This window comes from Somniosus microcephalus, chromosome 3, assembly GCF_052327205.1.
Source record: "Somniosus microcephalus isolate GS21.2 chromosome 3, FLI_Smic_1.0, whole genome shotgun sequence".
Taxonomy (NCBI): domain Eukaryota; kingdom Metazoa; phylum Chordata; class Chondrichthyes; order Squaliformes; family Somniosidae; genus Somniosus; species Somniosus microcephalus.
In genome coordinates, this window is record NC_140989.1 from 312,111,442 (window position 1) to 312,136,112 (window position 24,671).

Here is a 24,671-nt window from a genome sequence, read left to right on the forward strand (position 1 = left end):
CAATGTCCCCAGTGGCTGACTGAAAGGATCCGGTGGCATAGAAATTGAGGGCAACAGTCACTTTAACGGACACCGACAGAGAGGTCCTGCACTGTAGACGCAGCTGCAGATCCTGAGCAAGCAGGTGGCACAGCTCAGTTACAACCTCCTTCCCGAATCGGAGCCTTCGCACACACTGCTCCTCCGACATTGCAAGGTATGAGACCTGCTGCCTGAATACCCTCACAGCGTACCCTCAGATTGGCCGACCTCCATTGCCCCTCCTCCTTCTGGCCAATCCCGGCCCTCTCCCCCGCCGTCTCTCTGCCCCTTCACAGTGTCCGGCCATGAGGACGTTGCCATCCAAAGCAGCTCCCATTCCGATGCCAGTCGGTCAAAACGCTGTTAGGTGTAGCGCTCTAACTGCTCCGGACAGGTTTGAAGGTCCCAAGTATTCTAAGGCTAAATTCCAAAAAATCTGCTCCACAGTAGCTCACCAACTCTCTCCAGCAATGATCACAATGAACAGGCCAAGTGGCTGCAGCTTTTATACTAGAGCTGTCCCCTTTAAATAGCGCCCCCCCGACTACGAGAAGCGCCTGGTAACATTCCATCGAACTGTCACTAACAGCGCTAGGCGCAAAGGTTCCGGGCGCTACCGAATATCTGGTCCGGGGCGTCAAAAGGGCGTTGCACACTGAAATTACGTCATGATCTGCCTGCGCCCGCGGGCGCGCGCTAAAAGGATACTCAATATGGGAGGTGGTGCTATATTCACTGCGCCCGCCCGAACATTGGGTAACGCCCCAATTCTCAGGCTCTTTAGGCGCCAATCGCTGGCGCTACCAACCGAATTTCTAGGGCTATATATTTTATAATTAGGTAGTCATAGAAGCTTAAACGATACACCAAGACCTTCTACTAACTTGATATATTTTATCCCCTTGTTAATTTCCTGAGCACACAAAGTGGACTCCAACTGAAAAGACATGTGAGTGAACATTAGCTAGTTGACAGGCATAGCTGGTGCTGCTCTTTGTGGACATCTTTGGTTAATGCTTTGGTGTGACCAAAAATGGAATCCCTGCTAAATGTTCATGCCTTCCCTTTAGTTTGCCACTTGCCTTCACTTAATGCTACCCGAGCGACCCAGGAAATATCAGCAGCATGCTCTCTGGGGTTAAATGATCAACTTAATAATAGTCAAAAGTCTAGAAGTTCTAGAATACATGCTCACCTATCAAGGGCCTCCTTGAAATACTTTCTCTGGATGTCAAACTGAAATACCGTGCGCTCGCAATCAGTTGATGCATTGTTACTTCCACCATGTTTTTTCAGGAAAGCATCAAATCCATTCTCATCAGGATATCTTTCACTCCCCATAAAGACCACTGCAACAAGAATCAAATGCATACTGGAAACATAATTCTGAGATTATGAAATACCTACAATTAACAGCAATGCGACGGATTCAAATTATTTTTAAAAAATAACATTTTCTTGAGCAAGTAAAAAACAATTTCATGGCAGGGCCCAATTAAATTCTCTCCAATTAAAGTTAAACTCCCGCTGTATAACCTCTATGGAATGAAAGGAGACTGATGTCGATTCTAAACACCAGCAGATTAGTTGGGCCGAATGCCCTCTCCTGTGCTGTATATTCTATGTAACTATGTACAGAACTCAAATTTAAATTACTGCTTTGCTCCAGAGTCTTAATGTGATGTCAAAATTCAATGTGAAATGTCAAAAACTGCAACAGTTGCAAGTCAGCATTCCGTGGAATAAATTGGAGGACAGAGAAATCAAATACTTAACTGATCAAAATACATTTTCCCACATCTGCAATGTTGCTTCAAATTGCTGCATTTTACAACAACAACTAATTGTGTTTTTATAGTAATAAAATGTCCTAAAGTGCTTCCTGGAGCAGAAAATAACAGGACACTGAGCAGTGATGGAAGGAAAGGTGGTTAGGTGTGGTAACCAAGATCAAAGAGGTAGGCCTTGAGGAAGTAGCAGAGGAGACTCAGGAATGTATTCCAAAGTGTGCAGTCACAGCTGAAGGTGGAGTGGGGGAGGTCGAGTTGAATAGGAGGCCAGAGTCAAGGAGCAGAGGGTGTTTGCTTTAACACAGAAATTTGGGAGGGTGAGGCCATTGGAAAGGATGAAGTCATTGAAAGAGGCAATGGAGCCATTGAGCAGGTTGAGTGCAGCACTGTAGCATCCAGGGAAGAAGTTGGCAGATCAGCAAAAACTTTGGGGGACAAAGATATGTTTGTATTGGCAGATTATTGTTAACAAAGTTCATGTCGACACCTCAAACCCTAGCAAGCAGTCAACACCTTCAGGAGAAAGGAGGAGGGAATTGGCTGAGAAAATAAAAATTTTAAAAATACATTTACAACGAGAAAGTCCTCATTGGTTATTCTGCATTCAACCAAATATTTTAAAATTAAATTTACCTTTATTATTTATCAGCAAGATCCCTGCAGATTAACTCAAATCTAAATAGCAGCTTGTGCAAAACAAATCTGAGATCAACTGGTCGACACAAACATTACACAAAATACATCGAGTTACATAGAACTTAACCAGCTCATATTAAATGATATCCTGCCCAACACAAATTAAGACCTACATCAGAATCAACTACAATAGCATTGGCACACTAATACAAACTGGGTAGTATTATAGGGTTTAGCACCAAACGTATTAAAGTTGAATTATAAACAGACTTTACTCACTGTGTTCCAAAAAATGTGCCAGTCCTGGAAGGTCATCAGGATCACTAAAACTTCCAATCCCAACACAAAGGGCAGCTGCTGACTGTGAACAATGAATGTCCTTAGATAATAATTCGTTGCAAGAATAACATTAATTTTTACCCCTTCCCTATGTTACACTAGAGGGGAGACAGATAACATTCTCCTCGGCCTTTGCCAATGCTGCACAGAAACCAGCTGGGAGATGGTGTGAAGTGCTTCCACAATTTTCCTTTCCCCAAGTGTAGAAACTTGACTGCACCAGTGTGGCCAATACTAAGTGAAAGATCAACAAATCAACATTCAACCTTTCCCTGCTGCAGTACATAGATATTCCAGCTTTCTACCAGAAAATAATACTTAACTGCTTAAAAAGCAATAGGATATTGGTCTTGCATTTCCTTCAGTTTAAAATTGAGGCAAATATTCCATCCAAAAATATCACAATGGGTAGTACAATATCTCCTTTTGTCACTGGAACACATTTGGACTCCCAACTTAAATAGTTTAGTTATGTTCCTATGTTGCTTACCTCTACTAACATTTAAAATAGCTTATTCTCATCAGGCAATAGAGCACTTCATGAAAACAAAGTGCTCCATTTTGTGGGGTGAATGGAGAAATACAAATCCTACATCACAGAAATGTATTCTTTGCCAATCACAATTCTAATTGAAGGAAGACTTGTAGCAGGTGAGTTGGGATAGCATTTATTGTATACAAACACTGGCGGACAGGTAAAGCCCCTCTGGTCCATCCAGCCTGTTCCATACAATTGTGATACCTTTATCACAATTTTTACACTCTCCACCCAAAACCATGCAATCGCCTGGGAGAGGCGAAGAACCAGATGTAAACCTAGGCCAATTTGGGGGGTGGGGGGGGGGGGGGGGGGGGGGGGGAAAGAGAAGAATCTGGGAAATTCTTCTCCGACCCCCCCCAAGGTAATCGAAACTAGTCCAGGAGATATAATTGTACCTGTTGTATTAAAACACTTTAAAAGTAGCTGTTCTATTTCTTACTCCTGAAGTTAAAACCTCATCAATAACAATCTTGTCCAAGCAATTTCTAGTATGGAGGTGAAGAGCTAGAAAAATGCTAGGCAGAGGAGAAAAATATAAGACTGACTCACGTTAACACCACTCACTCAAATCTCCCAATAGCTGGTTCAGAAGTACTACAAGGAGACCCCAGGCAACAAGTTATTGGTGACTAGTGTACGCCACATTAAAGACAGAAAAATCACAAATACAATTTATTTCTATCTGACATTTTGGTGCAGAAGGAAGTCCAAACTGTAAAAATATACATTGGTGGAATGTACCTCAAAGTATGTCTTTACGATTTTGAAATCAGTTTTATCCTACATGGTGTGCTACACAATTCAGCATTTTGGGTGCATTGCAAAATAAGTAATTCCCCAACTTTTCAGGCTTAAACATCTGTATGAAAGTGCAATCTGTCTGTAGGATTTAACAGAAGCAGTTAGCCACTGGACAGGCATAAGACAAATAATTTACGTAAAATCAAACCATTAAAAAATGCTACAGTATACACAAAGGATAGTATGTAGCTCTGTGTAGAAATTACAATTTTGTCTCGCATGTTAATTGCTCATCTTAGAGTACACTTACAAGTTTAGTGAGGATGTAAAGCAGTTTTCATTTTGCACCAATGCTAAACTTGTGTAGAGTTAATGCAGAGTTAAGGCCCACCCTGACTCTGGAGTGAAGCAGAGTGCGACTCTGTCCTTAAGGCAGTCTCAACCCACTTTGCTTCAGTGTCAGGTTAGACCCAGACGCTGGATTTAGATTGCAATTACACTATAACTGTTTCAGTGCAAAGCAAAACCATTCTGCACTGATGCTACAATAGTGTAAATGCACTCCTACTTGTAAATAGAAACAAACGTAACACAATAGGGTCACCAACATCAATTGAAACAGGAAATGTATTCTATAGAATTGACAGATAATCTTAAACATCCCAAACAAAATATCTATACACTTCTTAATGCCTCTAAGTTACTCCTTGTTGTAATGTTTTGTGTTTTAAAACTACCTGGGCATAAATTTTTGAGTAGAACTCTTCTGATAATGACATCATAATTATCTGAGCCACCTCTTGCTGCACATCAACAAATTATAATTGTGCTACTGGGTCTTTCTGGTCATGGTGTGACTATATAAGCTGTGTCTTTATGCATTTCTCCACTTCACCTGACGAAGGAGCAGCGCTCCGAAAGCTTGTGATTTCAAATAAAGCTGTTGGACTATAACCTGGTGTTGTGTGACTTCTTACATTTCTGGTCATGGTCTTTCCCACATTACAACAGTGACTCCACTTCAAAAGTACTTCATTGGTTGTAAAGCGCTTTGAGACGTCCGGTGGTCGTGAAAGGCGCTATATAAATGCAAGTCTTTCTTTCTATGGATGTGGATTTTCACAGTCCAGCAACATTAAAAGTTAAGTACAAGTGAAGATCCAGTGGTATGGTTCAATGCAAAACAACAAGGAATAAATCTTTACCTGCTTTTCTGAATTTTTTTTGTTTCCAGTACATGGCCCCTCTAACTCTCCAAATTCTTCATCATAATCATCTACAGATTCTTCTATAGAATCATCATCGGACGAATTCTCAGAGCTGTAATCACAACCATCACTTTCCTCTTCCTCAATCTGCATACCCAAACCAGGCTTTGTTCCTTGAGCAATGGACATGTCTGAGATTAAGAGTGCGCTTAAACCATTTTCAAGTTTGATATATCTGAAATATATTTGAAAACATATTATAAGTAAATTATCTTTTCATACAAAATGAATATTTACATTCAGTAACAATATGGATCTATCGCATTCCTGTCAAGTAATATGGTAACAAAATAGACCTATCATACTCACATGGAGTAACAGTACTCAAGGATAAGGATCTATTACACTTGCATGTATCTTATACACTAGGGGAAAAACAGCATTGTAACAATATGGCTAGGTTATTTCAGAGGGCAGTTAAGTGTCACATATTGGCCAGGTAAGGACAGCATATTCCCTAAAGGATATTAGTAAGTCAGTTGGGTTGGCAATCCACAGCTTTAAAAAGGTCACTTTTACTGATACCAGCTTTTTAAAATTTTAAACAGAGTTCAAATTCTCAAAGTGCCATGGTGGGATTTGAAGCCACATGGAATAATAATCTCCATAAAAATATGTTTGTGTGTATTATGCAGATAATATCACAATTAAAAGAAACTTCAAATCACAGAAACTGACAGCACAGGAGGCCATTCGGCCCGTCGTGCTGTGTTGCCTCTTTGAAAGAGCAGTTGTGCTTCATCCCACATCTCTGCTTTTTGTCCATAACCGTGTAGCTCTTCATCCTCAAGCAACTGTCCAACTCCCTTTTAAAATTATTTATCGAATCAGCTTCCACCGCCTTTTCAGGTAGAGCTTTCAAGATCCTGACAACTCAGTGAAAAAAATTCTCCTCTTCTCCCCTCTAGATCTTTTGCCAATGATTTTGAATCTATGACCTCGAGTTACTGACCCACTCACCAGAGGGAATAGATTTTCCCTATTTACTCTATCAAAACCGCTCTTCATCTTGAAAACCTCTATTAGGTCAACGCTTAACCTTCTCTGTTCCAAGGAGATCAGTCCTAACTTTTCCTACCTCTTTCTGTACTGCACTGAACTGTTAGGCTAGATTATATGCTCAAAACCTTGACACAGAGGGAGGGGTGCAAGCACTGAGCCACAGCTGACACAGAACAGTTGGTAATGTGGCGTAAAACATTCCACACTGACACCATAGCCAACCACTCTGAAATGCATGGCTCAATTTAAATAAAAATAAATCTAAGTTTTAATATTTAAATCATTTAAATTTTAATATAAAAACAGGTAGCAAGAGTTTCTACAGTTATATAAAAAGAAAAAGGGTGGCTAAAGTGAATGTTGGTCCCTTAGAGGACGAGACCGGGAAATTAGTAGTGGGGAACATGGAGATGGCAAATACGCTGAACAAATATTTTGTATCAGTCTTTACAGTAGAGAACACTAAAAATATCCCAACACTGGACAAACTGGGGGCTATTGGGGGGGGGGGGGTGGAGGAGCTAAACACGATTAAAATCGCTAAGGAGATGGTACTCAGTAAGATAATGGGACTTAAGGCGGATAAATCCCCTGGACCTGATGGCTTACATCCTAGGGTCTTGAGAGAAGTAGCGGTAGGGATTGCGGATGCATTGGTGGTAATTTTCCAAAACTCCCTGGATTCAGGAAAGGTCCCAGCAGATTGGAAAACTGCTAATGTAACGCCCTTATTTAAAAAGGGAGGTAGACAAAAGGCTGGAAACTATAGACCAGTTAGCCTAACATCTGTGGTTGGTAAAATGTTGGAGTCCATTATTAAGGAAGCAGTAACAGGACATTTGGATAAGCATAATTTAATCGGACAGAGTCAGCATGGTTTTATGAAGGGGAAGTCATGTTTGACAAATTTGCTCGAATTCTTTGAGGACGTAACAAACAGGGTAGATAAAGGGGAACCAGTGGATGTGGTGTATTTGGACTTCCAAAAGGCATTTGACAAGGTGCCACACAAAAGATTACTGCACAAGATAAAAAATCATGGGATTGGGGGTAATATACTGGCATGGGTGGAAGATTGGCTATCTAACAGAAAACAGAGTGTGGGGATAGATGGTTCATTCTCAGGTTGGCAATCAGTAACTAGTGGTGTTCCGCAGGGGTCAGTGCTGGGACCCCAACTCTTTACAATCTATATTAACGATTTGGAGGAGGGGACCAAGTGCAACGTATCCAAGTTTGCCGACGATACAAAGATGGGAGGGAAAGCAGTGAGTGAGGAGGACATAAAAAACCTGCAAAAGGACATAGACAGGCTAAGTAAGTGGGCAGATGGAATATAATGTTGGAAAGTGTGAGGTTATGTACTTTGGCAGAAAAAAATCAAAGAGCAAGTTATTATCTAAATGGAAAGAAACTGCAAAGTGCTATAGTACAAAGGGATCGGGGGGTCCTGGTGCATGAAACACAGAAGGTTAGTATGCAGGTACAGCGGGTGATCAGGAAGGCCAATGGAATCTTGGCTTTTATTGCAAGGGGGATGGAGTATAAAAGCAGGGAAGTCTTGCTTCAGTTATACAGGGTACTGGTGAGGCCACACCTGGAATACTGCGTACAGTTTTGGTTTCCATATTTAAGAAAAGATATACTTGCTCTCGAGGCAGTTCAGAGAAGGTTCACTCAATTGATTCCGGAGATGAGGGGGTTGACTTATGAGGAAAGGTTGAGCCTCTACTCATTGGAATTCAGAAGAATGAGAGGCGATCTTATCGAAACATACAAGATTGTGAGGGGGCTTGATCGGGTGGATGCGGGGAGGATGTTTCCACTGATGGGTGAGACTAGAACTAGGGGGCATAATCTTAGAATAAGGGGCTGCCGTTTCAAAACTGAGATGAGGAGAAACTTTTTCACTCAGAGGGTAGTAAATCTATGGAATTTGCTACCTCAGAGAGCTGTGGAAGCTGCGACATTAAATAAATTTTAAACGGAGATAGACAGTTTCCTAGCTGATAAGGGAATTAGGGGTTACGAGGAGCGGGCAGGGAAATGGATGTGAGTCTATGTTCGGATCAGCCATGATCCTATTGAATGGCGGAGCAGGCCCGAGGGGCCGTATGGCCTACTCCTGCTCCTACTTATGTTGATCTAGTTGTTTAAGTAAATTAAACGTGGAGGAATCAAGGGATTCAATTATCAGTGTATACTGAAGGGCTGAAAGGCCTACTCCTATTTCTTACGTTATGTGTAAATCGCATCCCAGCTCAACATCCATCACTACATATTGTTGAATCCGTGATTCTTAAAGTATGATGTTTTCCAATAACTACACGGAGGCTGTAACTTATCAATCAACAGGTGTTTACTGGAGGAGGGTAGTCTAAAGACTGACAGTACAGAGGCATGCTCAAGGCTTATATACAGGTGTGGTCACTGCCGGTACTACAGTATACAGGAGCTGTAAAAGTAGTTCTCTCTTAAAAAGGTACATACACTACAATTCCTCCCCTTTTAGATTAGCAGTACCCATAATGTTCAAATAACAATTAACACTTTAACATGCACATTAAACTGAAATAGTCCATTTATAGATTCAGTCTTTGGGGCGGCTTCCTGATCCTTTCTGGATAGCGCCTTTCCTGAGGTTCTTGTTCTTGGTGCGGAGGCGATTCTGGACCCTTTTCGTCGGTTATTTCATCAGTTTCCACTACTACTGTTTCTGAGGTAGATGCTACTGGTATGTCGGGTTCATCCCCAGGGACGTGTGACATGGGGTTGATTCGTTCCTGTGACGCTAAGATCTGGTCGACGTGGCGTCTCACAATGTTCTCCCCGACATCCACTGTGTACATTAATGGCCCCTGCCTTGTGCATATCGTTCCGGGTTGCCATTTCTCTGTTCGGTAGTCACGGGCCAAGACTGGTTGTCCTACATTGAAGCTCCTTGTCGGCTTCTCATTGATGTGCTGGAATTGTTTATCCTCAACATTTCTTCGCACATTTGGTCTGAGCAAATCCAGACGAGATCTCAACCTTCGGTTAAAGAGCATCATGGCCGGGGTCTGGTTGGTAACTGCATGTGTCGCATTTCTGTAAGCTAACAGGAAATTGTCCACCTTATGCTGCAGTGGAATTTCATCATCGCACATGGCCTTTATCGCCTTTTTAAAGGTTTGTACGAACCTCTCAGCCAATCCATTTGTGGCTGGATGATACAGGGCAGATGTGTAATGCCTTACCCCATTCCTTCTCATAAATTTCTGAAACTCTTCGGACACAAACTGTGGTCCATTATCAGAGCAAATCTGCTCTGGCAAGCTGTTCCTGGCAAATATGGTCCATAGGACTGCAATCGTTTTCTCTGTAGTGGTTGAGGACATTTTTATCACCTCAGGCCATTTCGAGTGAGCATCCACTGCTATTAAGAACATTGAGTCCATGAATGGACCAGCAAAATCAATATGCACCCGTTGCCATGGAGAGGAGGGCCACTCCCATGGGTGTAGAGGGGCATGTGGTGGTGCATTTTGGACCTTCTGGCATCCTGAGCAGCTCTTGGTTAGGTCCTCGATTTGTTGATCGATCCCCGGCCACCACACATAAGCCCTAGCAAGGCTTTTCATTTTAACCCCTCCCAGATGACCTTCGTGAAGCTCATTGAGCACTCTCTCCCTTAACTTGGGTGGAATTACCACTCGGGATCCACACATCACTGTCCCCTGGCATACTGACAGCTGTTCTCTTCTGGATGAGAATGCTGGCAACAGTGAGTCGCCATGTGTTGGCCATCCCCTCACCGTCAAATCATATACCCGAGAGTGTCGGATCATTGCGGGTCTCCTTTTCTATATCCGCGTTAGTTACTGGCAATCGTTCAATTATTGACGAATAAAATATCTCGATAGGGTCCACTGCTGGTGCTTCCTCCACAGTAGGCAGTGGCAGGCGTGATAGCCCATCAGCGTTTCCATGCTGTTTCATGCCTTTATATTCCATTTCATATTGGTTCGCCCCTAGAAAAAGGGACCATCTTTGTAACCTTTGTGCAGTCATCACCGGAACGCCCTTCTTTGGATTGAAGATGGAGACAAGTGGTTGGTGGTCAGTCAGCAAGGTGAACTTCTGCCCATGCAGATAGTGGTTGAATTTTTTTACTCCCCATACTAGGCTGAGGGCCTCCCTGTCAATCTGGGCGTAGTTGCGCTCGGCTGAGGTTAGTGACCGAGACGCAAAGGCTACTGGCCTCTCCAACCCGTCTGGGAATTTGTGCGACAGCACCGCTCCAATACCATAGGGTGATGCATCACATGCCAACCGAATTGGTAGTGCTGGGTTGAAATGGGCCAACACCTCTTTTGATGTGATCAATTCTTTGCACTTCTGGAAAGCTCGTTTACATTCGTCATTCCACTTCCATGGTACCCCCGTTTGCAGCAGGGTGTTCAGTGGGTGTAATACTGTAGACAAATTTGGTAAGAACTTATGGTAGCAGTTTACCAGCCCGAGGAACGACCTCAGTTGTGACACATTTTCCGGTGCTGGAGCCTTGACTACTGCCTCAATCTTGTCAGGGGACTTATGTAACACCTCTTCATCAATAACGTGGTCACAATACGAGATCTGCTTCTGGAAAAACTCGCACTTGTGGCGATTAGCTCGGAGCCCATATTCCTTTAATCTAGTGAGCACCTTCTCCAGGTTGGCGAGGTGATCACTGTTATTTTCGCCCGTGACCAGGATGTCGTCCAAATAACACTGGATCCCTGGAATCCCTTGCAGGACTTGATCCATTGCCCTTTGCCAAATAGTCGGAGCCGATGCTACCCCGAACACCAGCCGGTTGTACTGGTAGAGACCTTTATGAGTGTTGATCGTGAGGTATTGTTTCGAGGCTTCTTCTACCTCCATTTGCAAGTACGCCTGGGCCAGATCAATTTTGGTGAAGCGTTTACCTCCAGATAGCGAGGCGAAAATATCCTCAATCCGTGGAAGCGGATATTGTACCGTGTGAAGGACTGGGTTCACTGTCACCTTAAAATCCCCACAGATGCGGACCTTCTTTGGTTCCCCAGGCGTATTACTCAACGACCTCTTCATTACAGGAACGATGGGTGTAGCCCACTCGCTCCAGTCTACTTTGGACAGTACTCCTGAACGTTCCAACCCTTCCAGCTCTGCTTCGATGGCTGGTCGGATCGCATAAGGCCTTAAAAAACTTTGGGCTTGCATTTTCCTCTATTTTAATCGTTGCTGTTATGCCTTTTAGTGTTCCGAGTCCCTCCTGGAACACTTCTTGTGCGTCAGTTAGCATTTTTGACAGTCGTCCAGGTGACGTCGTCATCCTTTTTGGCCTCAACCTTCAGTGCCTGTATGGAATGCCAATCTAATTGTATCTTCCGGATCCATTCACGTCCTAGTAGTGGTGGTCCTCCATCTGGCAATACATATAGGTCCATTTTAGGTATTTCCTGGCCTTTGTATATCACTTTCACCCTTATTTTTCCTTTGGGGTAGACTTTTTGCCCAGTGTACGTCTTCAAGACAATCGCTGTAGCTTTCAAGGGTATATGTGAAAATAGCCGCTTGTAGTCCCTTTGGTTTATGACTGTTAGGGCTGATCCTGTGTCCAATTCCATTTTCACTTGGACTCAGTCTATCTTGAGTGTGACCCAGATAGTCTGGTGATCCTCCATTTTGGTTACCTTATGTAGTTTCAGACAACCCAGCTCCTTGCTTCCGGCGTCTGTATCACTTTTCTGTTCGTCTGAACTACTGTCCATCACCTTATGTACCTTTTTGTACTTCTCCTGTGGAGATTTCTTGCTGTTGGGTTTTCTTCCCTGACCTGTAGACTCTTGCTATGTGTCCTGCTTTTCCACACTGTCTGCACACTTGGTCCTTGAACCAACAATCCTTCTGGTCGTGTGTTGTTCTGCCGCAGCGATAACACTTCCCTGCTCCATATGACATTTCATTGGTGCCATATTCTTGCGGTCTCCGTTGTAACTCTGCAGCACCCCGTGCGGCTGCTTCGGTGATACTGCCATGCTGAAAGCCTTGTCCAGCGTAAGATCCTTTTCTGATAGAAGCCGTTTCTGGGTTCCTTCACTTTGAAGCCCACACACAAACTTGTCCCTTAACGTATCTGCTAGTCCCACTCCAAACTGGCAGTGTTTCGATAGCTTGCGCAGTTCCGTTAAGTACTCAGCATTACTTTCGTCTTTATGCTGGTTCCTTTTGTGGAACTTAAATCTTTCTGCTATCAGCAGCGGTGTGGGGTTTAAGTGGTCCTGTAGGATTTCTACTTTGCCTTCGAAATTCTTATCCACGGGCTTCTCTGGGGTTATTAGGTTTCGCAGTAAGCCATAAGTTTTTGCACCCATGGAATTTAACAAAACCAGTGCTTTCCTAGCATCTGGCACTTCATTCGCCCTGCAGTACACCTCAATGCGTTCCACATATGTCGCCCAATCTTCGACTTCATTGTCGAACGCAGTGATACTGCCACTCTTCGGCATCCCTGGATGTGATTTAACTGTCTAAAATGGCGTCTCCCGTGCTCTCCCTTCTTCTCCGCTGGCACAAAATGGCGTCTCCCGCGCTTTCCTTTCTTCCCGCGCTCGCCCTTCTTCTCCGCTGCGGCTTCTAAAAATGGCGTCTCCCGCGCTCTCCCTTCTTCTCCGCGGCTAAATGGCGTCTCCCGCGCTCTCCCTTCTTCTCCCCGCGGACGCTGTTCAGCCCTTGAGCCCTGGCTGTGCTCTGCACGTTCTCCTGTGCGCCTTTCCTGTTGCCGCCGCTCGGTCCTGAACCCGGCTGCTGCTTTACCCTCTCGCTCTGTTTTGTTTTTCCTCGACGCCGCTCAGTTTTCAACCCCCAGCTGCGCCCTGTGCGCTTCACCCTCTCTCTTACCCCGTCGACGCTGCTCGGCTTTTTCTCTGCCGTCAGTCGGCTCCAGCCGCCGCTGTCCGGGAAGGGTCTGTGCTGTACCTGTTGCCAGTCTGTTGCTGGATCGTCGTGGCTGGGGAACCAAGCCCGGCTCTCAACAGCCTCCCCCCTGCGATGTTCACTCTCTGCCGGATGACTGGGCGGTTGCTCGTGGTCGACGCCTGTGCTTCTGGCCTTGACTTTCTTCCACCGCCCTCCCGGAGCGAATCCTTGAAGGGAAATGCAGAGTTGCAGGTAGATTCGAATCGACCTCGTCGCCACTGTTGAATCCATGATTCTTAAAAGTATGATGTTTTCCAATAACTACACGGAGGCTGTAACTTAACAATCAACAGGTGTTTACTGGAGGAGGGTAGTCTAAAGACTGACAGTACAGAGGCATGCTCAAGGCTTATATACAGGTGTGGTCACTGCCGGTACTACAGTATACAGGAGCTGTAAAAGTAGTTCTCTCTTAAAGGTACATACACTACACATATCATGAACTAAGAGACAACTGCAACTCATAAGAAATAGTTGCAAGCAAATTATTAAGTCAGCCATTACTTTTGGAGATACTGATCATATGTTAGAGACATTCTTATTTCAACAAACATTTCTTCACACAAAGTATCTGCAAATAAATTTTATAGTAGATCCTGCTGATAAACTGGTCCACAAATAATTTGTATGCATCACTGAGGTCCCTCAAAAATGCTCCACATTGGATCCAAGTTGGGTCTTTTGGGTGCAAGAACACTAATAGTCTTTCTTTGTCTGCTCCTATCTAATCATTTCATCAAGATGGCGGCCGTAACGGTCCGGTGCTGAGATCGCTCTCCCTGCTTCCGGCGGCCAGCTCTCGCCGCTCGCTCCCGCAACCGGAGCGAGGTGCTCGGCGAGTCGGGCAGAGGCAGCGCAGCGAGCAGCAGCAGCAGCCAAGCCGACCCGCTGGAGCACATCGGCCGGCAGCTCCTCGGCGGGAAGGAATTCCGACTGGGAGGAGGGGAGCCGAGCATGGCGGCCAGAGGCCGACCCGCAAAGAGAGAGACGTAGGCCCCGGAGCGTGGAGCCGGCGACGGTGAAGAGGCTGAATTGGAGCATTCACATCCCGACGATGTGTTCGGCGAGTCGGGCGGAGGAGCGCAGCGCAATGAGCAGCAGCAGCAGACTCACGACACGCTGCAGCACGTCGGCCGGCAGCTCCATTTCAGGTAACTCGCAGTCCGGATGGGAGGAGGGGAGCCGGGCATGGCGGCCAGAGCGGGAGAAGCAGGCCACCACACGTAGAGCCGGCAACAGTGAGGAGGAGGCCGCGGTGAAGAGGAGGACGGAGCGGCTGAGGGACATCGTGCTCCCACTGCCACGGGAAGCCATTGTATTGACTCTGAACGCGGCGCTGTATGTATAGCTGACACGTCCCTACGGGGAACAAGCATTCCATTGTACTTGTTACATATGGCAAATAAATCTAATCTGAATCTGAATCTGAATCATTGCAGAGTTGCCAAGTGTTCATTTTTCCACCAGTAACATCGTTTTTGTTTTAAAATCGCTTGTAGTTGCGAGTGGAAAGTAGCCAATTTTCTACCCTAGCCATTTGTGGAATCCTGAATAGTTTGCCTATACAACAGTCACTATACTTCCATGTGATTTATTGAATGTAAAGCACTTTGAGATACGATAAAAGTGTTATAAAATGCAATCGATCCCAGCTGACAATTCATCAGGAAACAAGTCAGCAACTTGCTCCCAGATCTTCACTATTCCCAAATGATAAAACTTTTCCATGCGGGCAGCCTCCCAGGGTAGGGTAGGGTAGGGTGCCCCCCCCAGAGGTCATATCTCACTCCTCGTCTAGTGCTACATTGCACCTCCCACTCCCCAACACGAATGCTTAGGGATGTAATTTGCTCGACAGATACTTTTTAATCAACAAAAAAATTGATTGTGATTTTTTTTTCTGATTCAAAATATCCCATCCTTCTGGAGGAGAGAAGTAACAAAAGAAATATTTGCATTTAAGTATTTTTTTTGAAGTGTAGGAAACAAGGCAGCCAATTTGCACACAGCAAGCTCCCACAAACAGCAATGAGATAATGACTAGATAATCTGTTATCGTGATGTTGATTGAGAGATAAATATCATGCATAACTCCACTGCTTTTCGAAATAGTGTCATGGGGTCTTTTACGTCCACCCGAGAGCAGACGGGCCTCGGTTTAACGTCTCATCCGAAAGACGGCACCTCTGACAGCGCAGCACTGCACTGGAGTGTCAGCCTAGATTTTGTGCTCAAGTCTCTGGAGTGAAACTTGAACCCACAACCTTCTAACTCGGAGGTGAGGGTGCCAACAACTGAGCCACTGGCTGACACCCCGAGACCCCTATAGGCCACCGCAGCCAACTTCTCCCTCCTTGAATTGACGCAGTTGGGCAGGCTCACTGTACCTGTACTCTTTGGGGTCACTGGGAGATTTGACAATGTCCGGATCGCTTCGGTTTTTCTCAGGTTTAAAGTCCTCCTCTTCATGGTCCGAGCTGTCCGCTGCCGCCGCGCCGGTGTCTACACTCTGGCCCGAGTCTCTGCTCGAGGATTTAGATTTATTCCTCACAGGCATGGCCAGGCCAGGCCAGGCCGCGCCGTGGAGGAGAGAGACTGAGCGCAGGCGGGTCCAGAGGATGCTCCTGAGGCGGCCGCTCCCGGCTCAAGGCCTCGCTCCAAACGTCCAACCGCTCAAATTTACAAAACGGTTTAAATGTTGCAAGAGACCGTTTATAAAATGTAACCAGACGCGTCGTAATGGTTCTTTAAAAAAAACAGATTAAAACCCCGCGCTGCCTGAGGGTGAAGGGAGGGAGGCCTGGTGCGGTCTGATTGGAGCACTGTCACCCTGCCCGTCGCGCCGTGCGTCCCCTCGCCGCTCACCAAACCGTCCGTGCCCCACAACCAAACCCGCTGCTCCCACCCATCGCACTCTGATTGGTGCTTTTGTATAAAACGATCATTCTGTCTGGTCCTGCTGCACGTCAATCATCGGTCGTGACTCATCACGTTTGGTTGACACGCTCGGCGGCGGCACATTGTCTCCGCGTGGATTTGCACAGCACAGCAACAGGCCATTCGGCCAACTGCTCCGTGCTTTATGCTCCACACGAGCATCATCCCACCCTACTTTTAACCCTATCAACATCTCTATTAACTTTTTAAAAAATACTGGATGCTTACTTCCCAGTTGCAAACCACAGTTGCTGAAGATGCCTCCGAGAAGCTCAATTTCCTCGCTTGTGCAGCAGGCTGATTTCCTCTCTCAGCGTAGTTTAGCATACCCCAAGACATATGTCCAAACAGTTTCCATGCATGAGTCAAAACTCCTAGGTGTCTACACAGAACAGCTTGCTTTGGCCCATGTACAAAATGTATGACCAAGCTGAGAGATTGGCTAGAAGAGGAAGCAGCTTGGAGGAAGGAGAGCTCCAGGCTGCACAAAGAAGACACTGAGTAGCCCGAAGAGGGAAATAATCCTGTGGTTGGCACATCTCTTAGCTTAAACTCCTACATAAAGACTTTGATCAGTAAGCCATGTATGTGACATTGGACTTAGATGTCTGAAACTTCAAGGTGGCTTGCACAATGCAAGCTGCCCTGTGTAAGTTTTGACACCATGCTCAAAACAGATGCACGTCATATAGTTGATGAGGAAACAGACTTTTTATATTTGTTCTCTGGATCTAGGTGATGCTGGCAACATCACATTTATTGCCTATCCCCACTTGCCTTGAGAAGGTAGTGTCAAGCCTTCTCCTTGAACCACTGCAGTCTTTGTAGTAATGGCATTCCCACAATGATGGGAATTTGAAGATATTAATGAAGCGACAATAGAGGAATGGTGGCTATATATGTCCAAATTAGGAAGGCGTATGACTAGAATGGGAATTTGAAGGTGATGGTGTTCCCATGATACTGCTGCTGTTGTCCTTGGTGGTGGAGGTTGCAGGAAAGGAAAGTGCCTGCAACCCCTACATAACACTGCAAACCAATGGCCCAATTGATTGGGTAGTTATAGCCGCACAATCAGCAGGAAGCTTACTAGTGCCCTTTACTGGTAACCTATGCCATTTTAGCCAGTTAAACTCCAATAGCACTCTTGTGCACACTTGAGGGTTTCTAAGACTTGACTCTGCCAACCTGCATTTATGTTCTCTGGACTTAGATGTGTCCCTATGGGGAGAGATAGTGCATTCCTTATTGGGCAAACAGAAACTGTACAGGTTGGTGTAGATTTGGAAACTCTTTAACATGGTGATGGAATTTCACACACAAAATCATTTAACACTCAGAAGGCAAATTCTCTCCAGGGTTGGAATAAGGATTGCATATCTGTGGAAGATCTTCTAGAACCTCTCTCATAATCCTGCATAGAGTATCAGATAAAGTTTCTCACCTGATCAACAATCCTTCTCTCACCTTAACCTATGTGATGCAAATTTACTATTGTCATTGCTTCTTTTTAAATTACATGTTCCTCCTAAGCTTTTCCTCTTCCCTGCATCCTCACTGTGTTGAAATGAAGGCTTATTACACCCTTTCCTAATCTAAACCATGTTTTCTTATACCTTAGATCCTCAGTCTTTCCCCACCCTCTACAACCACAAACTTTTAAAACTCAAGCTTGTCGTGACCTAGCCACTACTTTTTGATTTATTTTGTCTTCTCTTTTCAATCTTAGTGGTGTCCTGCAGTATGGACCTTGACCAAAAAAGTTTTCTTTTTCCTTGTTTTATTCCCACAAAACTACCATCTTTTAGATGTTAGAAAATGTACTTCCATGAACTTTAAACAATCTATTTTCTGCTAATATCAATATCAATCTTTCTTCTTGTCTTTCATAATATCCATTCCTACATTGCATCATATTTCTCTTTTAGTTTTGTGCCCATCAGGTTCTCCCTGGCTCTCTTTGTTATCTGTCCATCAATGTTCCTTTTTGTCTTTTTGCATTCTAAGCTGTCTGTCATTGTTTGTCTCTCATGTTTTAGCTCTCTTATTTCAGTGTCAGCTTTCATTAACAGAGCACAATAAACGTGAACCAGTGTACATAAAACAATATTTAGATCTCTCCGATGCTCCTGATATTCATAGATCTGCAATCTTGCAAATTAAAAAAATATCTTGGGGCATCAGAAAAAATGTTATGATCATTATTTGAACAGTGACCAAATGTTTCTTCAAATGTTCACAGCTGTACTCCCCTATCTCGCTGAGCTTGTGATAATGGATTCTTAATTTTATAATTTTATTTTCAATATATTGTTCTCAATGTGCTACTGAAAGTTACACATTCATTTTAAATTTCATGGTAAATATGTAATTCAATTATATGATTTTTTTCCTGATTATTTACTTTTTTCTATGCCAATTAAAATAATTTAAATTGATAACAGCTGGTGAAAAATACCCAAGCTGGAAATGTATCATATTTCCTTAGTGCTGACACCTCTAGCCTTGAACAATGTGCCCTAAGAAGGACAAGGGCAGCAGGCGCATGGGAACACCACCACTTCCAAGTTCCCCTCCAAGTCACACACCATCCTGACTTGGAAATATATTGACGTTCCTTCATCGTCGCTGTGTCAAAATCCTGGAACTCCCTCCTTAACAGCACTGTGGGAGCACCTTCACCACACGGACCGCAGCGGTTCAAGAAGGCAGCTCACCACCACCTTCTCAAGGGCAACTAGGGATGGGCAATAAATGTCGGCCTTGCCAGCGACGTCCACATTCCATGAACGAATAAAAAATGTTTTTTTAAAAACACAATTATTTCTGATCTTTGGACTATTCCATTTACCTGTAAGTAGGTTTTGGTTTTTATTTTCTTCAAATTATAGTAGCATAGCAATGTCCAATCTATAACCAGCGGGCCTGATCCAACCCACAGAGCTCTAGTTTTTGGTTCTTCCCACAGTAGAAACAGCTAACCCGCCACAGGTTTGTAGCAATTTAAAAAATATCTGAGGCATTGCAATGGGGTTTCTCACCAGGAGCACCTGGGTTGACATGCTGGACCTTCTCCCAACAGCTCAGCTCTCCTTCAGTCAGGACCTGCAGTAGATTTCTGAGACAGATCCCAACTAAAGGACAGCAGCACTGCCTGGAGTCAGAACTATATGCCAATCCAGTGCACTCCTGCTGAAAAAGCCCGTAGTGCTGCCTGAGATTTCTTTTCATTTTCACAAACACATGGACAGATCAGCTGTTTCTACCGTTGGGTTTCTCAGAGGTGAGTGCTTTTTGTCACTAGCACCTCTCATTTATCTGTTCTAGGGTGGGAATGGAATAACCCACCTTGGAGCAACTGACGGACCAGTTTCACAAAGGCTGAGCATGATAATGCCAGCACCCTGCCTCCCCCTCATCCCTGGAATTAGCCACCAGCTAAGACACTGTTGGATCCCATCTCCAGCATACAGTATCATTGTTACCATCCCTTTACGCCATGCCCTAGAAACAATGGACTCCTCTAATCTGACCACCCACCTGAGTCCTGATGCTGCTGCTTCTATCTGCTGCTCAAGTCCCCATTTGCTGCTGCTTCTGTGACTTATTTGAACCCCAATGCTGTTGTCTCTCACCACCCATAGCTACAGAGACATAGGCCTCGGTTTTTACAGGGGGATGGGAAGGGTGCGTGGGAGCCTAGTAGGTGGCGACAAACCCAGCATAGTCGGAGACATGGGGCAGGATTTTCATTGGGCCGTGGAGGCGGGATTGGAGGCGTGCAGGTGGTTAAAATTGCAAAAACTGGCAGGGGGGCCCGACCCCGCCTACACGCAATTTTCAAAAATTCGTGTCTGATGGTCCCATCTCCGTCCTGCCTCCAAGAGGCGGGATAGGCCGTTAAGGCCCTTAACAAGCACTAAATTGCCTCTATAATGCCATTTTGATTTTAACCCTTTTCCCACGTGAAACACGCCTGGTGGGAAGCACGACGGTGAAAATTGGCGGGAGCACCATTGGATTGCTGACTATCAGCTGCAGGTCAACCATTAAAGAGGAGATTTGATCAGCCATCATTTGCAGGTGGCAGGACTTTGTTGTCTCAGGTCTGGGGGAACTTTTAGAACGCATAACCACAGCTGTGGAAGCTGGAGCTTGACACCCATCTCCAGAGTGACCTCCTGGGAAATCCCTCTCACCACCTTCACTGAGTGCTTCTTCAACTGAGGCATCTACCAGAAGCATGGGAGCCATTTATTTCCTTCCCTTCTGGATATTAGATGAGGCCGAACAACAGCAGCAACAACAACAGCAGCCCCAACTGTTAAGTCTGTGGGTTGTATTGTAAATAATACACAGACTCCACGATTAACAAAATAAAACAGGTCTTTACTATTCAGAGGTTCGGGCGATTCTGCCCTAGTTAACGTATCACAACCCTTATATACTGGTGTGGTCACTATCGGTATTACAGTATGCATGAGCCAACAAATAGTGCCACCCTAAAGTAGTGCTCTTAAAGGCGAACAGTTACATTCTATAGTTCCCTTAAAGGTAAATGGTTACATACACAACACTCCTCCCTTTTTAGCTTATTACTTACAGAATCCCCTTTAAACATACAATCTTCAACTTCATATAAACAGTTTACAGATATACTCTCGATGGAGTCAACATCATATAACAATTTACAGATATACTCTCGATGGAGTCAACGTCATATAGCTTCATGTTAAAACAGATCACAGATTCAGTCTCTGCGGAAAACAGTTCACATTGCTGAAGTGACTCATTCAATAGTCCTTCCATGGATTTAACAGTTTGAACTTCCGAACTGATTTGGCTCCGTTCGGAGGGACCACGTGTGTGATCTGGTAGAGGTGATAATGGTTCAGATGGGTCATCTTCTGTTTCGACTTTTCCTTTTCTGCTTCTTGGAGACTCTCTGGGCTCCACTGTCAGCTGCCAGCTGCCTGCGCAGTTCCTCCTTCTCTGCCTCCTGTTTCCGTCGTAGAGCCAGCTTCACCCGATGTTCCGTAGACTTTTGGTGCTCCTCCATGATTTCTGCACTTTGGGAGTCGAAGTTACAGGCTGGTCAGGCCAGGACATCGCAATAATCGGTGTAGTCCACCAGGTCATGGTAATATTCGGTGTCGTCCTGAGCTAGGCCAGCGAGAGGGTCGTCTATTTCCTCCATACCCAGCTGGATGTTAGCCAGCTCTTGTTCCAAATCCAGACATCTTTCCTGAAGAGACTTCTTCATGTGTACCTCTTCATCCAGCTTTTTCTGGGCTTTCAGCAAGTCGTTTTCTAATGACCTCATTTGTGATTTTAATACTTCAACTTCCTTTGGAGATTGATTGATCGGACTATTCAATCCCTCTACCGGAGCAGCTGTTTCAGCGGTCTGTTGTTCTACCTTGACGTGAGTCAGCGTACTTTTGGTATCCAAGGGTTGCTCTGCTGCCATCTTCTCAGTCTGTGTTGCAACCTCAGCTATTTCAATAACTTTTGAGAGCTCCAAACCCCTCTCCTCTTCCACCACTAATGTTTCATCTATGGATGGAATCTTTACCGATGAGGCAGCCTTGGCCTGGAGCTCATCAAACATTTCCTGCAGCCTTTGGACTTCTTGCTCATGTTCAACCTTTAGTTGTTCATATGCTTCTACTGAAACTAGCTTTTCGGGGGTTGCCGAGTTAATCCCCTCCAGAATTGTAGCCTGGGCCTGTCCATACTGTTCTTTCAACTTCTCACACTCTGCTTGTAAGGAGTCATAGAGAAGGACTGGAATAAAATCCTGGCTTCCTGAAGATTCCTCTGCAATTGGTTTTTTTGCAATTTCCTGTTGGAGTTCAGCCAAGGCTGTTATGCTATCTGCCTCTCGAAGTCTCACTGCCATCAATTCTTCTTTATTCTTGCAGTCTATCTCAGCCACTTCCCTTTTACTCTCATTTAACTGAGTGAGTAGCCCCTTATTCTGGGCTGAGAGATATTGCACCTTCTCATGTAGACCATAGCACTCCTTCTCTGCTCGACATAGCGGATTTCTGCTGATTTGGTTCTGTGTTTCAAGTTCCAACATCCTTTGCTTAGCTTCTTTCAGTTTCGCCTCAATAATCCCCTTTCGCAACATGTCCACATTATTCACATCAGGTAAAGAAGCGTTTCTCTTTTCCATGTCCAAGATTTGTTTCTGCATCTCCTTAAGAGCACACTGCGATTCAACTTCTCTTAACCTTGCCTGCACTAGCTCCGTCTCTAATTGCAGAACAAAATCCTCAGTGTAGCGTGGTTTGCCCTTCTGCTGTATCTCTAGATCATGCAAATATTCTAACTCCTGAACATCATAAGGGAGATGTGATCGGTAATTGGTCACGATGGCTCTATGGTCGCTCTCTGCTTTAGCCAGTAGGTTCTGTTGTCTTTCCAGACTCTCCCATTCGGTGTCATAGAACTTTTTCATTGTTTTCATCTCTTGTACGAGGCGGTAACTTAATTGTTCTAATTGTTGTTGTACTTTGAAATAACGTTGAGTTCGAGCCCGGTGTTCCTCCGTAATGCATATGTCTGTAGCTTGAACAGGCTCAGAATTCTCTGTCTTTATGCACGCCATCGATTTTCCAACCTTGTTTTTCATACATAAGCTGGACTTATCGTCTTCCGGCTCGGAGTCTGAGCTGCTTGTCTGCACCGAGTCCTCACTCGTCATTGCTTGTAGGTAGTGCCATTCCATGTCTATTTTCTTGATCCACTCCCGTCCTAGAAGTGGTGGTCCTCCCTCAGGTAGTACGTACAAATTCATTCTTGGGTGTACTTTACCCCTGTCTCTCACCTTGACTCTTATTTTCCCCATGGGGTATACGTTATGCCCCGTATATGTCCGTAATACGAACTTGGTATTTCTTAAGGGTATGTGAGAGAATAGCCGGTGGTAGTCCTTTTGGTTGATGACTGATACAGCTGATCCCGTGTCCAGCTCCATTCGTACTTGGACTCCAGCTATTTTTAGTGTGACCCAGATCGTCTGTAGATCAGTCACTTTACCCACATTGTGGATTCTCAGACTATCCAACTCCTGGCTGTTTGGGTCTGAGTCTGAATTTTGTTCGTCTGAACTCTTTTCAGCCACCTGATGCACCTTGTTGTACTTTTCTTGTGGTGGTGGCTTCCTTTGCTTGTTGGTCTTCTTTCCGGACCTGCATACCTTCGCGATGTGACCCAGTTTGCCACATTTCCTGCACTCCTGGTTCTTAAACCAGCACTGATTCTGGTCGTGCGTTGTCTTTCCACAACGGTAGCATTTGGAAGTGCTTGCAGTAATTTGGTCCACCCCGAGTGCCGCCGCCTTTTGCTGCATTTCCGCCGTTCCTTTCGCTGCGGCTTCGTGCGATGAAGCTATGAGGCCAGCCCTGTCCAGTGTGAGGTCGTTTTCTTCCAGAAGTCGCTTCTGCGTTCCTTCTTTGGCCAAGCCGCATACGAACTTGTCCCACAGCGCCTCTGTCAAATTCCCTCCAAACTGGCAGTATTTCGCTAGCTTACGCAGTTCGACTAAGTATTCCGCATTGCTTTCATCTTGCCTCTGGGTTCTGGCGTAAAATTTAAATCGTTCAGCCAGCATCAACGGTGTGGGGTTCAAGTGATCCTTCAACACTGTTACGATCTCTTCGAAGGTCTGGTCCACTGGTTTAACTGGTGCTATTAGATGTTTCAAAAGCCCGTATGTTTTTGCTCCCATCGAATTTAACAAAGTTATTGCCTTGTCGTCATCCCCAATTTCGTTGGCTACGCAATATATTTCTATGCGTTCCACATACGTGGCCCAGTCTTCTATTTCAGCATTAAAATCATTAATATTTCCTCGCTTAGGCATCTTCTTCTCTTTTCGAGAACAGTACAAGTATTTCTTTACTTATTATTAATTTTCTTCTCTTCTTGAGAACAACAGAAGTATTGCTTTACTTATTCTTATTTTTCCTCTCTTCTTGAGAACACACCAGCCTTTCTGAAAATTCTAATTAATTTTCTAAAATGGCGGTTTCCCGCTTCTGTCTTCTTCCCCAGCGGTTTTCCCGTGAAAAATGGCGGCTTTCCCGCGCTTCTCGCTCTCCCCGCCCACTTCAATGGCGGTTTTCCCGCGCTTGACGGTCTTCACCCGTCCCCCGACACTGTCTTTCAGCCCGAGTGCGGCCCTTATCTCCTGTGCGATCGCCGAAGCGGTTCTCAGCCCTTATCTTAGATGCGATCGCTGGCTCGCGAAGCGCCTCCCGCTCGAAGCGGCTCTCGGCCCTTATCGCTGGTGCGATCGCTGGCTCGCGAAGCGCCTCCCGCTCGAAGCGACTCTCGGCCCTTATCTTCCCGATCGCGATCGCCCTTGTTCCTCCGACTTCCCCAGCCCTGTCTTTGCAGCCA

General features: G+C 45.1%; 1 protein-coding gene across 5 annotated transcripts in view; it reads right to left on the bottom strand.

Annotated features, from left to right (window-relative positions):
• The window catches only part of LOC147122148 (nardilysin-like), a 212,392-nt gene that overhangs the window by 94,828 nt on the left and 92,893 nt on the right, over positions 1-24,671 (bottom strand). For 2 of the 5 annotated variants that reach the window (XM_085982928.1, XM_085982927.1), the window contains exons 1-4: positions 15,710-16,203; positions 5,274-5,511; positions 2,727-2,808; positions 1,217-1,370 (exon numbers count right to left, since the gene is read on the bottom strand). In XM_085982928.1, coding sequence (XP_085839054.1) covers positions 1,217-1,370; positions 2,727-2,808; positions 5,274-5,511; positions 15,710-15,879 — 644 coding nt within the window. In that variant the 5' untranslated portion in view covers positions 15,880-16,203. Of the gene's footprint in view, positions 1-1,216; positions 1,371-2,726; positions 2,809-5,273; positions 5,512-15,709; positions 16,211-24,671 lie in introns of those variants that run through there. The other 3 variants (XM_085982929.1, XM_085982931.1, XM_085982930.1) reach the window with 3 other exon arrangements.